The sequence below is a fragment of the Histoplasma capsulatum genome, assembly GCF_000150115.1.
Source record: "Histoplasma capsulatum G186AR genomic scaffold supercont2.8, whole genome shotgun sequence".
NCBI lineage: Eukaryota > Fungi > Ascomycota > Eurotiomycetes > Onygenales > Ajellomycetaceae > Histoplasma > Histoplasma capsulatum.
In genome coordinates, this window is record NW_025544808.1 from 744345 (window position 1) to 759063 (window position 14719).

Sequence of the window (14719 nt, forward strand, 5' to 3'; positions counted from 1 at the left end):
CAAGAGGCTGTAATATTCCTTTCTTATCCCTCACTTTCACTTTCGCAAGGGGAAAGAAAGGCATGGCTCCCTTTCCACCTACGTCCAGAAAAAGGCGCCGTGAGCCCGTCAATGTGGATGTCAAACTCGTAGAACTCTACGAAGATCTGGCAAACGAGAATGGAGAAATTAGATTAAAAGCTGCCCAGCAGCTTGTGTCTCGATTTACTCCTGATCAGAAACCTTCGGATGATCAAATCGAAAAGACATTACAGCGCCTGTTTCGCGGGCTATGTAGCGGTCGAAAAGCCGCCAGAATCGGGTTTTCAATCGCTTTGACGGAAACCCTCTCTCAAGTTTTCTCCTCACATAGAGATACGACATCTTCGAGTTTGGGCGTTGCGAGAGCGATTGAGATTTGGGAAGCGCAATCAACTCCTGGAGGTGCCGTATCAGGCCAGGTAAGCATAGATCGTTCTGTAATTTTCCCGGGTATATAAAATGATTCATTATTGCTCATTACGACAACAGGAGGAAAGGGATCACCACTTTGGTCGACTTTTTGGAGCGGAAGCTCTCATAAAATCTTCAGTGTTATTTCAATCCCGGGTGCCATTCGAAGAATGGGTAAAGATCCTCACTACCTTGTTCGCACTGGCCAAGAAGAAACCGTGGCTGCGTGAGGAGTGCGGATGGATAATCTTTTGTTCCTTGAGAGATATCCAGACCCACGGATTTGACGTTAAATATGCCGAGTCGGCGTTGGATGTCCTATGCCAAAATGGCCTCGCTAAAACCCCGGAAGGTGTCGCTATATGGATTGCGGCAATAGACCTGTTTTCAACAATGAAATTCCCTGAAGGCGTATGGAAGCATGGTAGTCCCCTCCATGTACGGGAAAGGGCTGCCCTTGCGAAAATAATGAAAGAGACGCCCGAATCACAGTCTGAACATGGCAAGGAGAATGACAAAGCACAGAATTCTGGTGTTTGGAATCCAAAATTACATTTCACGTGGGACATTGTTCTGCAGAAGCTGTATACACGGCCATCTAATCAAAATGGATCGTCAAGAACCCAGGATTTAAATGCAACGCAAGCTAGTTTCACGGATATTTGGACTGATGTTGTTGATAGTAAGTTTTTAGCGATTATGCACGCACTTGTGATTTGTATACTAATTTCATTTAGACGGGCTATTTGCAGCTGCATCCTCTGAGGAGCGGAAATATTGGGGTTTCCTCCTTTTTATAAAGACTATGAACGAGGCCCCGCCACATCTTGCTGCATTGGTCTTCACGAGAAACCTCTTGCGGTGTTTCATGAATCAGCTAGCTGTTGAAGATCGGTACCTTCACCGGATAGCTGCGAAGGCACTCAGGTCCATCCAAGCGCGCATAGCAAGGGAGCCAGAATTTATTGTGGATGCTATAAGCGGACTAATGGGCCCAAATGGTGCGGTAAACTTTGATCACATTACGAAGACCAGAACTATTGAAAAAATGATATCTACCCTCAGCGTGGACACTTTGAAGGAGATCATCCCGTTATTTGAAAAAATGATTGCGGCTCCCGGCATTGAAGATGTTAAAGCTGCAGCATCGACTCGACAACAACTTGCTGGATATTTGCTCTCGGCCGTGAGGACACAGGCGTCGTCTGTCATTAACGCCACTGCCTCTGACGAGTTACAGTCATCAATCGAGAGTGTTTTGCTCCTCCTAGCTCGCTTTGCTTATTTTGTACACAATGAAAGTAACAGAAGCAGCAAGCTAACTCCAGTAAAACCTCCAATCACGGAAGCTACCCAGGAGTTATTTCGTAATAGGATGATGTCCTGTTTGCATATCGTCATCAGTGGCCGGAAGAGTCCAGCTGCCGTCCCTTACACTGTGGTTCGCAAGATCCATGAAATGGATGTGGAAGGGACCTGGGGCAAATTTGTCATTGAAATGGGCGAAGACATCAAAGAATCTGTTACGTCTGCTTTCAAAACGCTAAAAAAGCTTACCCATAAGGTAAAATAACTGATGCATTTGCCTTCGGTATATTAAGGCTAACTTTTCAACTCTTAACAGGAAAAACGCGCTGAGAAGAAGGAAGCATCCAGTATCCAGGCACTTATACTTCTGTACTCGATGACCATCTTGCAAGTGTATAACGGAGATGCTGATGCTGTTTCGATGCTTGACGAGCTAAAATTCTGTTATTCTACATTCCTTGGCCACAAATCAGAGCGTGACGAGGCAGAAGAGGGGTCGGATGCGCTTGTGGAAATCCTTCTCAGTTTCGCATCGAAGCAATCGCAACTTTTTCGTCGGATGAGCGAGCAAGTGTTTGGAGCTTTTGCAGATCAAGTCACTGCGACTGGTCTTCAATCTTTGATTGATGTATGCATGTCACTATCATTTTTAATTAGAAATCTCGATATATGCTGACTCTCTTTCCAACCAAGATCCTTGAAGCTAAGGACACTTTGGCAGGTCAGGAGGAAATATTTGAAACCCAAGAAGTGGGCAGTGATGTAGAAATGGTTGATGCTGAAAACACCGATGATGACGAGGTGGATGATGTTGAAGTAATCAGCCAAGCCTCTTCTGGGGAAACCGGCGACAAATCCGATGAAGAGTCAAAAGACAGTAACTCCGAAGAGGAAGACGATGGCGAACTCGAATCCTTCGAAGCGAAACTCGCTTCAGCATTAGGAACCCACCGAGCCGACAAGGACCTGGATGCCTCCTCGTCTGGCTCCGATGACGCCTCCATGGATGACGACGAAATGGAAGCCCTTGACGATCAAATCGCAAAGGTCTTCCGCGCACGCAAGCAAGTCCATAGCAAAAAGAAAGAGCAAAGAGACGCCAAAGAGACCATGCTCAATTTCAAAAACCGCGTGCTCGACCTGCTCGAAATCTATGTGAAGAAATGTCATTCCAGCATCCTTGCCCTCAACCTTCTTATGCCCTTATTACAACTCAGTCGCAAGTCAAGGACCAAACAAATCGCTACTCGCGCCGGTAATGTGCTCAGGGAATATACCAAACAATGCAAAGGAACAGCTAGCATCCCCGCCATCGAATCTGCGGAGCCAGTCTGGGAACTATTGAAGGCTGTTCATCAGGAAGCCACGCATAGCGGGCCGGCTATTCATGCATCGGCCTGTAGTCAGGCGAGTCTGCTGCTGGTGAAGATTCTTGTGGCGCATGGAAAGGATAGTTTGTCGGATATTGTCGATATTTATGGCGAGACACGCAAGAAGCAACTTACAAGCAAGAAGTGTCATATCCAGCCGTCATTCTTCTCGGATTGGAATAATTGGTGTGTTTCGGCAAGTAAACAGAGCAAGGAATAGTTGAGCGATCGGATATCTCTGAAGTCAAAGGAGGAGTGTTATTTCCTGGCGGTCATATCTCTAGATCCCTTCTTTCTCCCTTTGTGCTTTTTGAGGGGAACATCTACCCTCTTTTGATTTCAGTCCTCGCCAATGTATTTGTGTCGTACTCTTGCTAGTTTTGCTTTTCCCGGGATTTCAATTCCATTTATAATACATTTGTCCTAATCTGCCCCATAATTTTATGCTGACGCAAGGCAAATGCTTGATTTGCATGTATACTCCCCCATTATCTCAATGACGGTTAAACTCTAAAATAATATTTAACCTGAGCCTTCGATTAAACATCACAGCTAGCTACCAACTTCCAGCAAGTTCGATTATTTTGTGCCAGGCTAGAACGGCTAAAATGTCACACCTCAGAAGCAAAGGGGTAAATGACGGCAACCAAGCCAACCGTCCCTGGGAGGCTCGAACTTCGTACTTCTCGATAGCAATCGAACGCGCTATCCAATTGCGCTGCGGAGGCACCCTTGTGAATGGACCCCTTGTAGTACTGGGGTATTGGAAGGACATGATTGCTAGGCCCAAACAGATGACATAACAGGAATCGAAGAGTGCTGCAGTCTAGCATTGACAAAGATATATACTTCTCCCACAACTCCATGTTGCTATTTCGCGGTTAGGTCAACAACGGCATTTCGTTGTGGTAATTAGGTATGCTCTCAATAGGACCACTTCAATGACAACGTCGATATGTAAGGAAAGAATGCACCTTGTCCGTCAGCGTACCATGTTGGCTTGAAATCCGATTCGCGACTTCCGCTAAGGGCGAGTTGACGGGAGCTTCATTTCCCGTTTATACAAGAGAGAATGGCCCTAGTCCGAGCCGATCAGAAAGTGATCTGAAAATCTGAACGAGCCAGCCGTCTCGTAGAGACCGAATAATCAGGAACAAGAGATCGGCAGAAAAATGTATGACACAAAGACAAGATACCTTGATATCAAAAAGGGAAACCGCCTCCATAATTTATTTTCTCAGTCTGAATAATCAGTGTTGTCCTCTTTTGATTTCTTCCTTTTTCCTGCACTAGTGGTGCTAGCTTTAGACTTCCCCTTCACTTTACCGTTTGTGGAAAACATATCCCGTAGATCCCTTTGCTTCGACTCCTTCTCTTGCTTTTTATCAAACATTGTCTGATGTTTCTCTCTTTCTTCCTTCCCCTGCTCCGCCAATTCCGCCTCCAGTCTAAGAAATTCGTCGCTTTCAGTATCCATGCCAATAAGCGATTCGAGAATCTTGATCTCCTTCGCCCATATAGACTTATCCTCAATCATAACCGACTTGCCTGGTTTTGCTTTCTTCGTTGGGCCTTTTTTGGCAGAGTTATTTTTTTTCTTGGAATCCGTTTCGTTCGAGTGATCGCCCTTACAAACGCCGTTCTCGTCGTCTGGTTTCCCAGTAGCCATCTCTGCCTCCGATTTCGCAGGTCGGTCAATAGGTGTTTCTAAGATCATCGGAATGCCTTCTAATCTCTTGTCATTCATTAAATTATGAAAAGCCCTCAGACCGAGAAACCCAGTTCCTATATTTGCGTGTAAATCTCGTCGGCTACCCAATGGGGTTTTGGAGTCGTTCAGGTGGAAAGCTCGTAGGTACTGCAAGCCTATTTCTTTATCAAATTCTTCCATGAAACTATTCCAGCTGCTGGGGCTACGGAGGTCGTATCCAGCAGCGAAACTGTGGCAAGTGTCCACGCATATACCAATGCGAGAACGGTAAGTGTCTGGAATAAGAGCAAGGAGTGATTTGAAGTGTGATAATGGCCCTCCTATCGTGGTACCATGACCACACATAGTTTCGAGGACTGGAACAACTGTCGTCGTAGCTTTGAGAGCGGAAACGAGAGCTTGCGCCAATCGTGATAATGAAGACTCTAGGGAGGCTTTGTTGGTTGCGCCCGGGCTGTTTTGAAAAAATCAACGATCCGCCATTGCGTGGAGTGTTTAACAGAGCATCAAGGGGGAGCCAGATGATGAAGTGAAACGTACTGGAAATTATAGAGCTTGATACCAAGCTCTTCACAACGTTTCAGATCATCAAGAAAAGAATCGTATGCCTGCTTTGCTTTTGTTGGGTCTTCTTGAGCCAGATTCACCAAATACGAGCCATGAGGAAGAACGTGCCTGGATCGGAATCAGTTTGTGTATTCCCTTTAGGAGATCGAAATCAGCTAGTCACTTACTTCGAAGCATCGTAGTTATGATCTAAACAAAGTTGCCGAAATTGGTCTCGATGCTCGCTCTGTAATGGTGGGTTGTCCCATTTTCTCTGCGATTTTAAAAATAGCGCAAAGGCATTTCCTCTATCTCTTGTTAGATACAAAAATCTGATTTGGGGTACAAAATCGAGAAAACAGATATGAGATTTTCCAGTCGAAACGCTAACCCGATGTAAAGGCTGTTTGTAACAGCATTTTGAACCCCTATGATGAGTATTAGCTTTTGGATATATCTCCTGTCGCGAGCGAAGGGAATGGAGATACAAACCTTTTGCGGCGCTAATATGAGCTCCAACAAACATTCGCAGATTTGTAGTTCGAGATGCTAGTGGGTTCATTTCTATCGTAGCCTCCTCCTTTACTTTGTTCTTTTTCGGCCGCTTTTCCGCTTTGACTTTATATTCTGCTTCAACTTCTTCCTCACTAGAGCGTTCTCCTTCTGAGTTCGATACCGTCGCTTTCCTTTTCGTACCGCGTTGTAAGATTTCAGCCGTCCCTTTCTCTACCATAACTTTTTTCGTATGTCCTATTTTTGATACTCCCGCATCGCCCTCAGCTCCACTGAACGTTCCCACAGCCTTTGAGCCGTTCGTTTTAATGGTGATATTAGGATTAGGCGGTGCAGGTTCAGAAGGTTTCGACGTATGCGCTGGGGGACTGCCCGAATGGTTAATTGATACTTTCGGCTTTGGCGATTGATCACACGAGGGAATGTTCGGAACGAATCGAGAGCTGCGGGTGGCTCTTGTCGCCATTACTGAGTGTCTAATGTTATGGCGGCTGAATTTTGTTGATGGCAACTACAAGGTAATATCGACGAGCATCTCTAAATCAGTGGTTGAAACAATTGGCGGGATATGCTCGGAGGTGTTTTGAAAAGCGTCGTCCTTGATATTTAAAGTTGAACTTGACGCTGCACCAGAAACCGTGTCAACGCTAGCCTCAATAGGCAAGATCTTGACCCCTGGGGTGAACATCAAGATCTATCAATTCAAGTTTCGATGGATTATATATGATGCATGAGATAACTTCTACTGTATTGCAACGGGTTTACCGTTAAAATTATCATATTTTAGGGATGCGCGGTAAAAGATTTCAATAGTTACTAGTACTCAATTGCATCATTTTATAGTACCGTAGTATCCAACTGGCAGCAAGTAGCACATAGTGGTAAATCTGATTGAGCAATTCCAACATCAAGATATATCCGGCTCAAGAAACCCCAATCATCCGGCATTGTACGCCAGGAGGCGAACGCCAATTAATCACCCAGAGAAGGGACCCAAAGGGCAATAATATCTCATGCCTCCGAATCGAACAAACACTGTTTAAACCAGCCAACAGCCGCATTCTTCGCTCTCGTCATAGCTTCTCGTTCTCCTTGATTCCTAGCGTCACCACGAACGAGGCAACCATGCTCCACACCGGGAAAGTGGTGATAGTCCAACGGCAATCCCAGTTTCTGGATCGTCTCAAACGTGTGCAATTTGAGCTCGGGGGAATACATCCCATCGGTTTCGGGGGCCAGAACCTGCACGGGAACTGCCACCTCGTCGATGTCTTTCTTTGTCAAGTACGTTGGATGCCCCATCGAGATGCAATCAACGAGACGCGGCTGGTGTTCCTTCGCTCCCAATCTGAAAACGGCCCAGCCCCCATAGCAAAAGCCTATGGCACCAACCTTCTTATAACTCAGGCGCAGCGCCCTGGCGCACTCGAAGATTTCGGGTTCACGCATTTCGCGGCCGTTTTCTTTCATGAAGTTCGGGAGGTCAAGTAGGTCAAACCTGCCGGCGATGATGTTTTCGAACGATAATATGGCTCCCCCAAAGAAGTCGGGGAGGTAGACAGTTACATTAGCCTCACGTGCGTAGTGGTCGGCTAATATGCGCAGGTTGGGAAATGTCCAGCCAAACAGATCATGAATGAGCATCACGGCGACATCAGAGTTGTCACCAGCAATGTAGACGTCGTTATTGCCAAGTTTCCCAACCCGTCCGGTTGGCGTACCGTCCCATTCGAACCCCTTGAGGCAGCAGTCTGACGCTGACATTTTGGCCGGTGGAAAGATATTGGCACAAAAATATATTTGCAGAATTGCTGGATATGCCCTTTGCTGGACAGAGAAGTTGAATGTACTGTATATATATACTGCTTACTGCGTAGGTGGGCCGGGGGATCCGGGAGCACCCCAGTAAACATAAAAGGATACTAGTATCTACTACTCCGTATACAGAACCAAATCATCTGGATTTCAAATCAGCAGCAGCAGCAGGGCCGTACGGAGGGATCAACATCCTGGTTCGAAATGCAGAGAAATGGGTTAAGATGCGATCATTCAACAACAAGATCGATACAGTATGTCCGATACGCGGATACAAGGTGTTACATCTGACTGGCTGTCCATGCAATTTGTATAGGAAGTCTCCGCTTACTGCCTGCCCGCCTAATTCAAGTCAGCATCTCTCACCTTCATATCTGTGCTGCCCAGGTTACACGTCGGCTGACCCCTCGGGTGACTGACCTACGCTAGTGTAGGTCACCTGACCCTATAGAAAATTGACAATGATAATGACAGCACAGGACCCATATGACAAAGTTGCAGATTTGAACACAAACGACTGGCAGCTATGTGTGGCCCAATTCCAGACACCATTGATAGAGATGTGATGGCAGATGAACAGTACATTCTCGATGTACTTTGTATTTTTTGCACATGCAGATCTTAACCCAGCAAACGTGTTGATACATAATGGTAGATTATCCGGCTTTGTGGATTGGGAATTTGCTGGTTGGTACCCTGAGCATTGGGAATATACCAAGGCATGCTACATTTGTGTTCAAATGACGCCTTTGGTTGGAAACGATGGCAAAAGTATTTCCTATACCCTGATGAACTGAAAGTGGAACGGATATTTCGAGATCATGTTAGCCAATTGGAGCTACATACATATGTCTTATTGTCCCCAGCGTTGTCAATTCACCACTGACAGGCTTCTACGCTCGAAAGTGTTGGCATTAAGCTTTGAAAGCAGACGGGCTTGCCCAAATCGACCAAATCTTGGGCAACCCAAGTATGACCTCGCAGACCCCCGAATCTAGATGCAGGGCATTGGCACTGGACGGCCACGCTCCTACTCGCGTGGCACGCTTGCACAATATGGGAATTGTGGATGCTGCTGATACATCGGTGGTGATGGCCAAGCCGTACTAGCTTGCAGATGGTGTTCGAGCAAGAATAGAGCTAGGGCAAGGGAATATAACGTTGCATCGCTATAACTTTATTTCCCTTCTTGGGTTTTCTTGTAATGAGAGAGTGTTTGTTATATGGAATGCCAGTCAGCCACTGGTAGGAAGGAGTAGCAGCGTTCTCGTGTATGCTGGAAATGAAGCGAGCGCATAAAACATTTATGGTCAATTGGGTCCCGGTCTACCGTTGACACACCATCTAAAAACTCTTTGGCTCGAAAACGAATGCCCAGAGGCAAACTTCATTAACATAAAAGAACTAAACGATGGAGGTGGAAGGTTGGTTTATTGTAACTATGGACTTCCAGCGAGCAATAGGTTATTTTCGGGGAAAGTTAAACCAAAGCTTTGGGTGGGTGATGTCATTTTAGCTAACTTAGTTAGACGTGCACAGGCCACCGGTCTGTATTAGCTAACACTTGACTAATATAATCATGTGACTGTTGCCACGGCAACAGTCGTTCCTGCTGTTGACGAATCAAAAAAGAACCAGCAAAACAACAGAGAAGAGCAAGATTAATACTCGGACTCGACATCCTCAGACCCTCTTTGCCATTTGAACTCTTTGGTCTACAACTCTCCCATTAATGAGCAGGTAACTCGCTGTTCTTGTTACTTTCGGTCTTACATGGTCCCATAGTCGCTGTCCCAAATCCACAATGGCGCCAGGGGATTTGATTGACTTTGATTTGATAGAGGCACAAAAGGAAAATGTTCAATCCCTTCCTGGTGGACGGTCAGCGAGGGCACTTGCTGCTGTTCTCTCTGGAGGCCCTGGTGGTGCTTCATCACTAGGACTAGATGAAACCAGATCTTTTAATGATTCAATCCGCCGAGAATACGAAGTCGAACTTCAATCCATCGCCGAATCTGACGACCCGCTGGATATATATGACCGCTACGTGAAGTGGACTTTGGATGCATATCCATCATCACAGGCTACACCACAATCTGGTCTTCTTCCACTACTGGAGCGTGCGACGAAAGCGTTTTTGTCGTCGACCCATTATAAGAACGACCCACGATATCTGAAACTCTGGCTACATTATATTCGAATTTTCTCCGATGCACCACGAGAGACATTTGCGTTTTTGGCGCGACATGGTGTCGGAGAGAATCTTGCCCTATTTTACGAAGAATTTGCTTCCTGGTTAGAAAGTGCTGGGCGGTTTACACAGGCAGAGGAGATTTATATACTAGGGCTAGAACGAGAGGCGCGACCCACTGAACGATTACTACGAAAATTCAATGAATTTCGAGCCCGGCTTGAACATCAGCCACGGCCCTCAGACGGACCATCCTCACCTGCTTTGCCCAAGGTGCGGCCAGCCTTGGCAGCGAAAATCGACCCCTTCGCTTCCACTGCGCCGTCGCCCGTTGACCCCCAAGCACCAACACCAGCAGCCGCCAGAGGTCCGACATCCAAGAGGTCTGGAAAGCCAAAGATGGCGATTTTCTCCGATGCCGATAGCACGCAAGATGGTGGAAAACCGCTGGCCGGTAGTGAAGCAAAGGGTTGGGAGAGTATTGGGTCGCTGCATGATCGCAGGAAGGAGAATACAGTGGAGGCGAAACCTTGGGTCGGGGAAACATTGAAATCAGGGAAACGGGTTGGAACAGTACAAAAGATGGAGGTGTTTAAGGATAAGGTGAGTTGCATATTTTTTTTCGACGTCCCCATTATTCAAAAGCAAATCTGATGTCCCATATTCACGATCATAGGACTAATTTCTGTCATGTATCCATATGGCGTTTTTTCCATGATTTTTGGTGTATTTCAGACATCTACATCACCGTCCTCACCTGGACGTCTTCAAGCAATAATATTAAACAATATACCTCTCCCTCGCAATGAGAAAGAAACAGTCAATCCCAGAACTGGTAAAGTTGAACGAGTATATGTCAACCTTGAGGCTATATATCCTGACCCTGATAACCCGCTCGTTGAAATGAGTCTTGAAGAGCTCCGAGCATACAGTCGGGGATGGATGGACAAAAATTGGTCGAAAGAAGAAAAGGAACCTTTGATGGAGATATCTGGCAATGTTCCATACAGGGATCCTTTTGCCCACGGGGAAGATGAGGTGGTTAAAAACATATCAACCAAATTGAAGGAGAAGCTTGTAGTTCACGAACAATCCACGCAACCAGATGATACCCATGGCACGGAAATCAGCTGTGATGGAAAAGGATCGAAATCGAGACGTCTCAAAGTTCGAGAAATCAAGGGAGAAACGAAGATAGGCAAGTTCTTTTGCTATTATCATTCCTTTAGGGCTTTAAGAAGTGACTGAACTGATCAAAAATACAGTAAGAACCAACCTGGAATCGCCGACTGGCCCAAAAATAAAACGCAAAAATACATCCGAACCCACCATGACGTTCCATACTCGAGCTGCTACGGACGAAATATATAGCATTTTCAACCAGCCACTTAAGTCGGAAACTGCTCGAGAACAGGCAGAGAGTCTTTGTGGTAGTGACTACGAAGACGATGACTACACAAGTGCTGGGGAGAGCACATGTACAGGGAGGATATCAGGAACCCCCAGCGAGATTGGAGAGGACGAGACAACTACTTTCAGAAAGACAAGGGATGACGATAATTTCGAGGAAGATGAGACACGAGCTGAGAGTGTTGGTGTTAGTGACTGGACAGAATTCACCGCCAGCCGACACATCCCAAGCGTTTACCATGAAGAATTCAATGAACAAACCCAAGATATAACACAACCACACACTCTAAATACTGAATCCATGACAGCCGGAACTCATCCTGACTCCTCCATAACTAACCCTGCTCCACATGGTATTTCCACCCCAGCAGCTGGAAACTCTCAAAGTAGGAATAAGTTTGTGCCTGTTCCTCCTGAAGACTTCAATGCGCCTTCAGGTCCCTACAGGGACGCAGCGATAATGGCCCAGAACCGACTACCATTTATGACGCCAATTGTGGAAATGACGGAATCGTCGTTTGGTTCAACGACATTCAAAGGAAAGCAGTTTGCGAATACGAAAACTCCCTCGAGAAAGGTTGTGCCTTCAACCCCTATGATACCGGAGATGGACGACTTGCTCCTGAGTAGCCCATTCCATGAATTCACCCAATCGAACGATACTCTGTTTTCGTCTTTGCCTGAGGAGAGTTCTCCGAGCCGTCTTGCGAAGAAGCTGAAGGCCTCACCAATGAAGACAAAGTCACCCTGCAAATCGAAGCTGATCATTGACGAATGTCAATGCAATCCAATAGAACCGAAAATTAGAGAGAAAATTCTCAAAAGCATATATCCCTCCCTTCATACATATCCGGGCTACCATGACCATGGTAGCCAAAAAGCATGCCGCGCCTCTGACATACGGAAATACATCAAAAGTATCTCGAAACACTCTAAGGTGGCCGGAACCGACCGCTCAGCCATAACACCCCCGGTTCTCTGTTTTCCAGGTGCAAACCGGAGTTACGCTATCAATCAAGAGTTGGGGGAAGGTGGCTTTGCTCCTGTATACCTGGTTGAAAGTGTTGACTCACCAGACACTTTCACCTCCGATTCTGAGCGAGAAAATGGTGACAGAATTGCGAATAATAAACGTCAACATTCTTCGAGTGGGAGCCCCTTTAAACCTCAACGGGATGCTGACCGTCGGGGCCTGGAGGCAATTAAGGTGGAATCAGAGACCCCTTCTGCTTGGGAGTTCTACATGCTTCGAATTGCGCATGCACGCATTGGCTCATCCCCGATTTATAGTCGGGCAACGGACAGCATTGTAAGGGCACATGAAATGCATATTTTCAAAGACGAAGGCTACCTTGTGGAAGATTATCAAAACCAAGGGACCCTGATTGACCTTGTTAATGTTACTAGTAATGGCTCTTCCGTATCGATGGAGCAAGGACTCGATGAGACTGTGGTTATGTTTTTCGCTGTGGAGCTATTTCGTACCGTGGAAGCTCTGCATGCCTGCGGTATCCTCCATGGCGACCTGAAAGCGGACAATTGTCTTGTCAGGTTAGGCAAACATCTCGCCTCCCGCGCATCCGCCCTAGAAGACGGCTCTTATTTGAACTCCCAGACAGGCTATTCGCCTACAGGCGCAGGTGGCTGGCTAAATAGGGGAATAACCTTGATTGACTTTGGCCGCGCGATTGATATGCAAGTCTTCCCAAGAAATGTCCAGTTCATTGCAGACTGGAAAATCGGTGCACATGAGTGTTCGGAGATGCGAGAATGCCGGCCTTGGACATACCAAGTCGATCTGTACGGGCTCGCGGGTACCATTCATATTCTCCTATTTGGCAAGTATATGGAGGTTACGCCCGCCACTGCTAATCGGACCTCTTGTGGGGAGAACGGAAATATGAGTATGCCTGGTGCTGGAGGACTTGGAGCCAAAAAGTTATATCGTATCAAGGAGTCTCTAAAACGTTATTGGGAGCGGGAGCTCTGGGCTGAGGTTTTTGACCTATGTCTTAACCCTCAAGGCGAAAAGTGGATGCGGATGGAGAGAGGGATTGTCACACCGCCAGGATCGGATATTGATGGGGAAAATGGAAGTCTTACTGCTGATAATGACGATCGTACTCCCACGCTGCCAGTTCTGAATTCAATGAAGTATATTCGGGAGAAGATGGAGGGGTGGCTTGTGGCGAATGCGGAAAAGAAGGGGTTATTGGCACAGCTAGCGAAACTGGAGAAGCTAGTTGCCAAGTAAGGCGCGCGGATGTGTGGAGGATCCTTTATCAAAATTAAAATGCTTCTGCATGCAAACCATGAGTGACAGCACCTGTGCTCATGTTTCGTCTATCCCGCTCGGCCTAAACTCCAACCTCGAATTTTGATATTTCTTGTCATCCCCGTCCCAATTCCATCATTTCCATTGATCAAGGCACCCCTTTCTTCAGCAAAAAAGCTCCTTCAATCCCGAACCAAAATGACCAACCAACAATTCCGATGACCCCGCTCAGTCAAGACCTTGCATACATAACACCCCTCGCAACCGGAGCCAGCGCACAGCACACAGAACTGTACAGCAATAATACACCAATGATGAGCTCGATTAAAATGCGTTTCTTCCCCCCTTCCCCCCCCACCCCCCCCCCCCCCCACCCCACCAGCTCCATTGTGTTGTCACCACGTGTATATAATAGGTATGACACTGGATGCGTGCATTTGTGTTGTGCAACTGCTCGCGTTGGGGAACGGTGTGATATGGACCATAGATCGAGGGCCTCCCGCACTCAAGACCCCCTAGCATGCACCCATCAGTTGGTGCTACTTCTCTTCTCTCTCCTCCCCCCTCCTCTCGTTTTATTTATGTGTGTATGATCAAAGAATAAATACCTCCCGCTTCTTTCTCTTCTCTATGTGCTTTTGTTCGTTTGGTTTTTTGTTCTTTATCTAATATCCTCTATTTATTTTCCGTTTTCCTTCTTCTTTTGAATACCTTAAGTAATAAAATAATTAGCGTGAGCTTTTTAGAGGATGTATAAGCTTCTTTTGTTCTTGGTTTATTCTCTTCTCTTTATTCTCTGCTAAGAAGAAAAGACAATCGGATTACTGCAGGAGGTAAGTGTGATGTGATGTGGTATGGTGTGTTGCTATGTTCTCTGTGTTGTTTATGTTTTTTTTTTATATCTATTTTCATATCTTGTATAAACAGGCACGGAATCAAAGGTGCGAAACACAATGGAAACCAAACTTCAAGATTTCCTCTCATCAACATTGAGAAAAAGAATGGGAGAGCAGACAGAAGATAAGAAAGGCTAAACACCTAAACATGAGAGAGAGAGAGAGAGAGAGAGAGAGCGAATCACAATTTCACAATTTCATCTCAGTTCATTCCATACAGTATTCTAGATAAGGTAATTCATTCATGATCAG

The 14719-nt window shown here is 46.2% G+C and overlaps 5 protein-coding genes and 1 pseudogene across 6 annotated transcripts; 3 read left to right on the plus strand and 3 right to left on the minus strand.

Moving 5' to 3' along the window:
* Nucleotides 1-62: 62 nt before the first annotated feature.
* HCBG_06051 (DNA-directed DNA polymerase) lies at nt 63-3425 on the plus strand (the record flags this gene model as incomplete). Its single annotated transcript, XM_045433100.1, has 5 exons — nt 63-440; nt 511-1114; nt 1170-1996; nt 2057-2368; nt 2434-3425. The coding sequence occupies 5 exons, from the start codon at nt 63-65 to the stop codon at nt 3328-3330; spliced, it is 3018 nt and encodes a 1005-aa protein (XP_045286268.1).
* Nucleotides 3426-3766: 341 nt separating this feature from the next.
* Nucleotides 3767-3838, minus strand: HCBG_11047 (annotated as a pseudogene). Its single transcript has one exon. The product of its transcript is annotated as a tRNA-OTHER (tRNA).
* Nucleotides 3839-4347: 509 nt separating this feature from the next.
* On the minus strand, nt 4348-6346 carry HCBG_06052 (DNA lyase; the record flags this gene model as incomplete). Its single annotated transcript, XM_045433101.1, has 5 exons — nt 4348-5275; nt 5362-5496; nt 5556-5675; nt 5759-5795; nt 5860-6346. The coding sequence occupies 5 exons, from the start codon at nt 6344-6346 to the stop codon at nt 4348-4350; spliced, it is 1707 nt and encodes a 568-aa protein (XP_045286269.1).
* Nucleotides 6347-6891: 545 nt separating this feature from the next.
* Nucleotides 6892-7644, minus strand: HCBG_06053 (dienelactone hydrolase; the record flags this gene model as incomplete). Its single annotated transcript, XM_045433102.1, has 1 exon — nt 6892-7644. The coding sequence occupies one exon, from the start codon at nt 7642-7644 to the stop codon at nt 6892-6894; it is 753 nt and encodes a 250-aa protein (XP_045286270.1).
* A 577-nt stretch (nt 7645-8221) lies between these two features.
* On the plus strand, nt 8222-8805 carry HCBG_06054 (uncharacterized protein; the record flags this gene model as incomplete). Its single annotated transcript, XM_045433103.1, has 3 exons — nt 8222-8274; nt 8351-8466; nt 8615-8805. 3 exons carry the CDS (start codon nt 8222-8224, stop codon nt 8803-8805), a joined length of 360 nt encoding a protein of 119 aa, XP_045286271.1.
* A 562-nt stretch (nt 8806-9367) lies between these two features.
* Nucleotides 9368-13550, plus strand: HCBG_06055 (spindle assembly checkpoint protein SLDA; the record flags this gene model as incomplete). Its single annotated transcript, XM_045433104.1, has 3 exons — nt 9368-10489; nt 10622-11126; nt 11152-13550. 3 exons carry the CDS (start codon nt 9500-9502, stop codon nt 13548-13550), a joined length of 3894 nt encoding a protein of 1297 aa, XP_045286272.1.
* Nucleotides 13551-14719: the final 1169 nt, after the last annotated feature.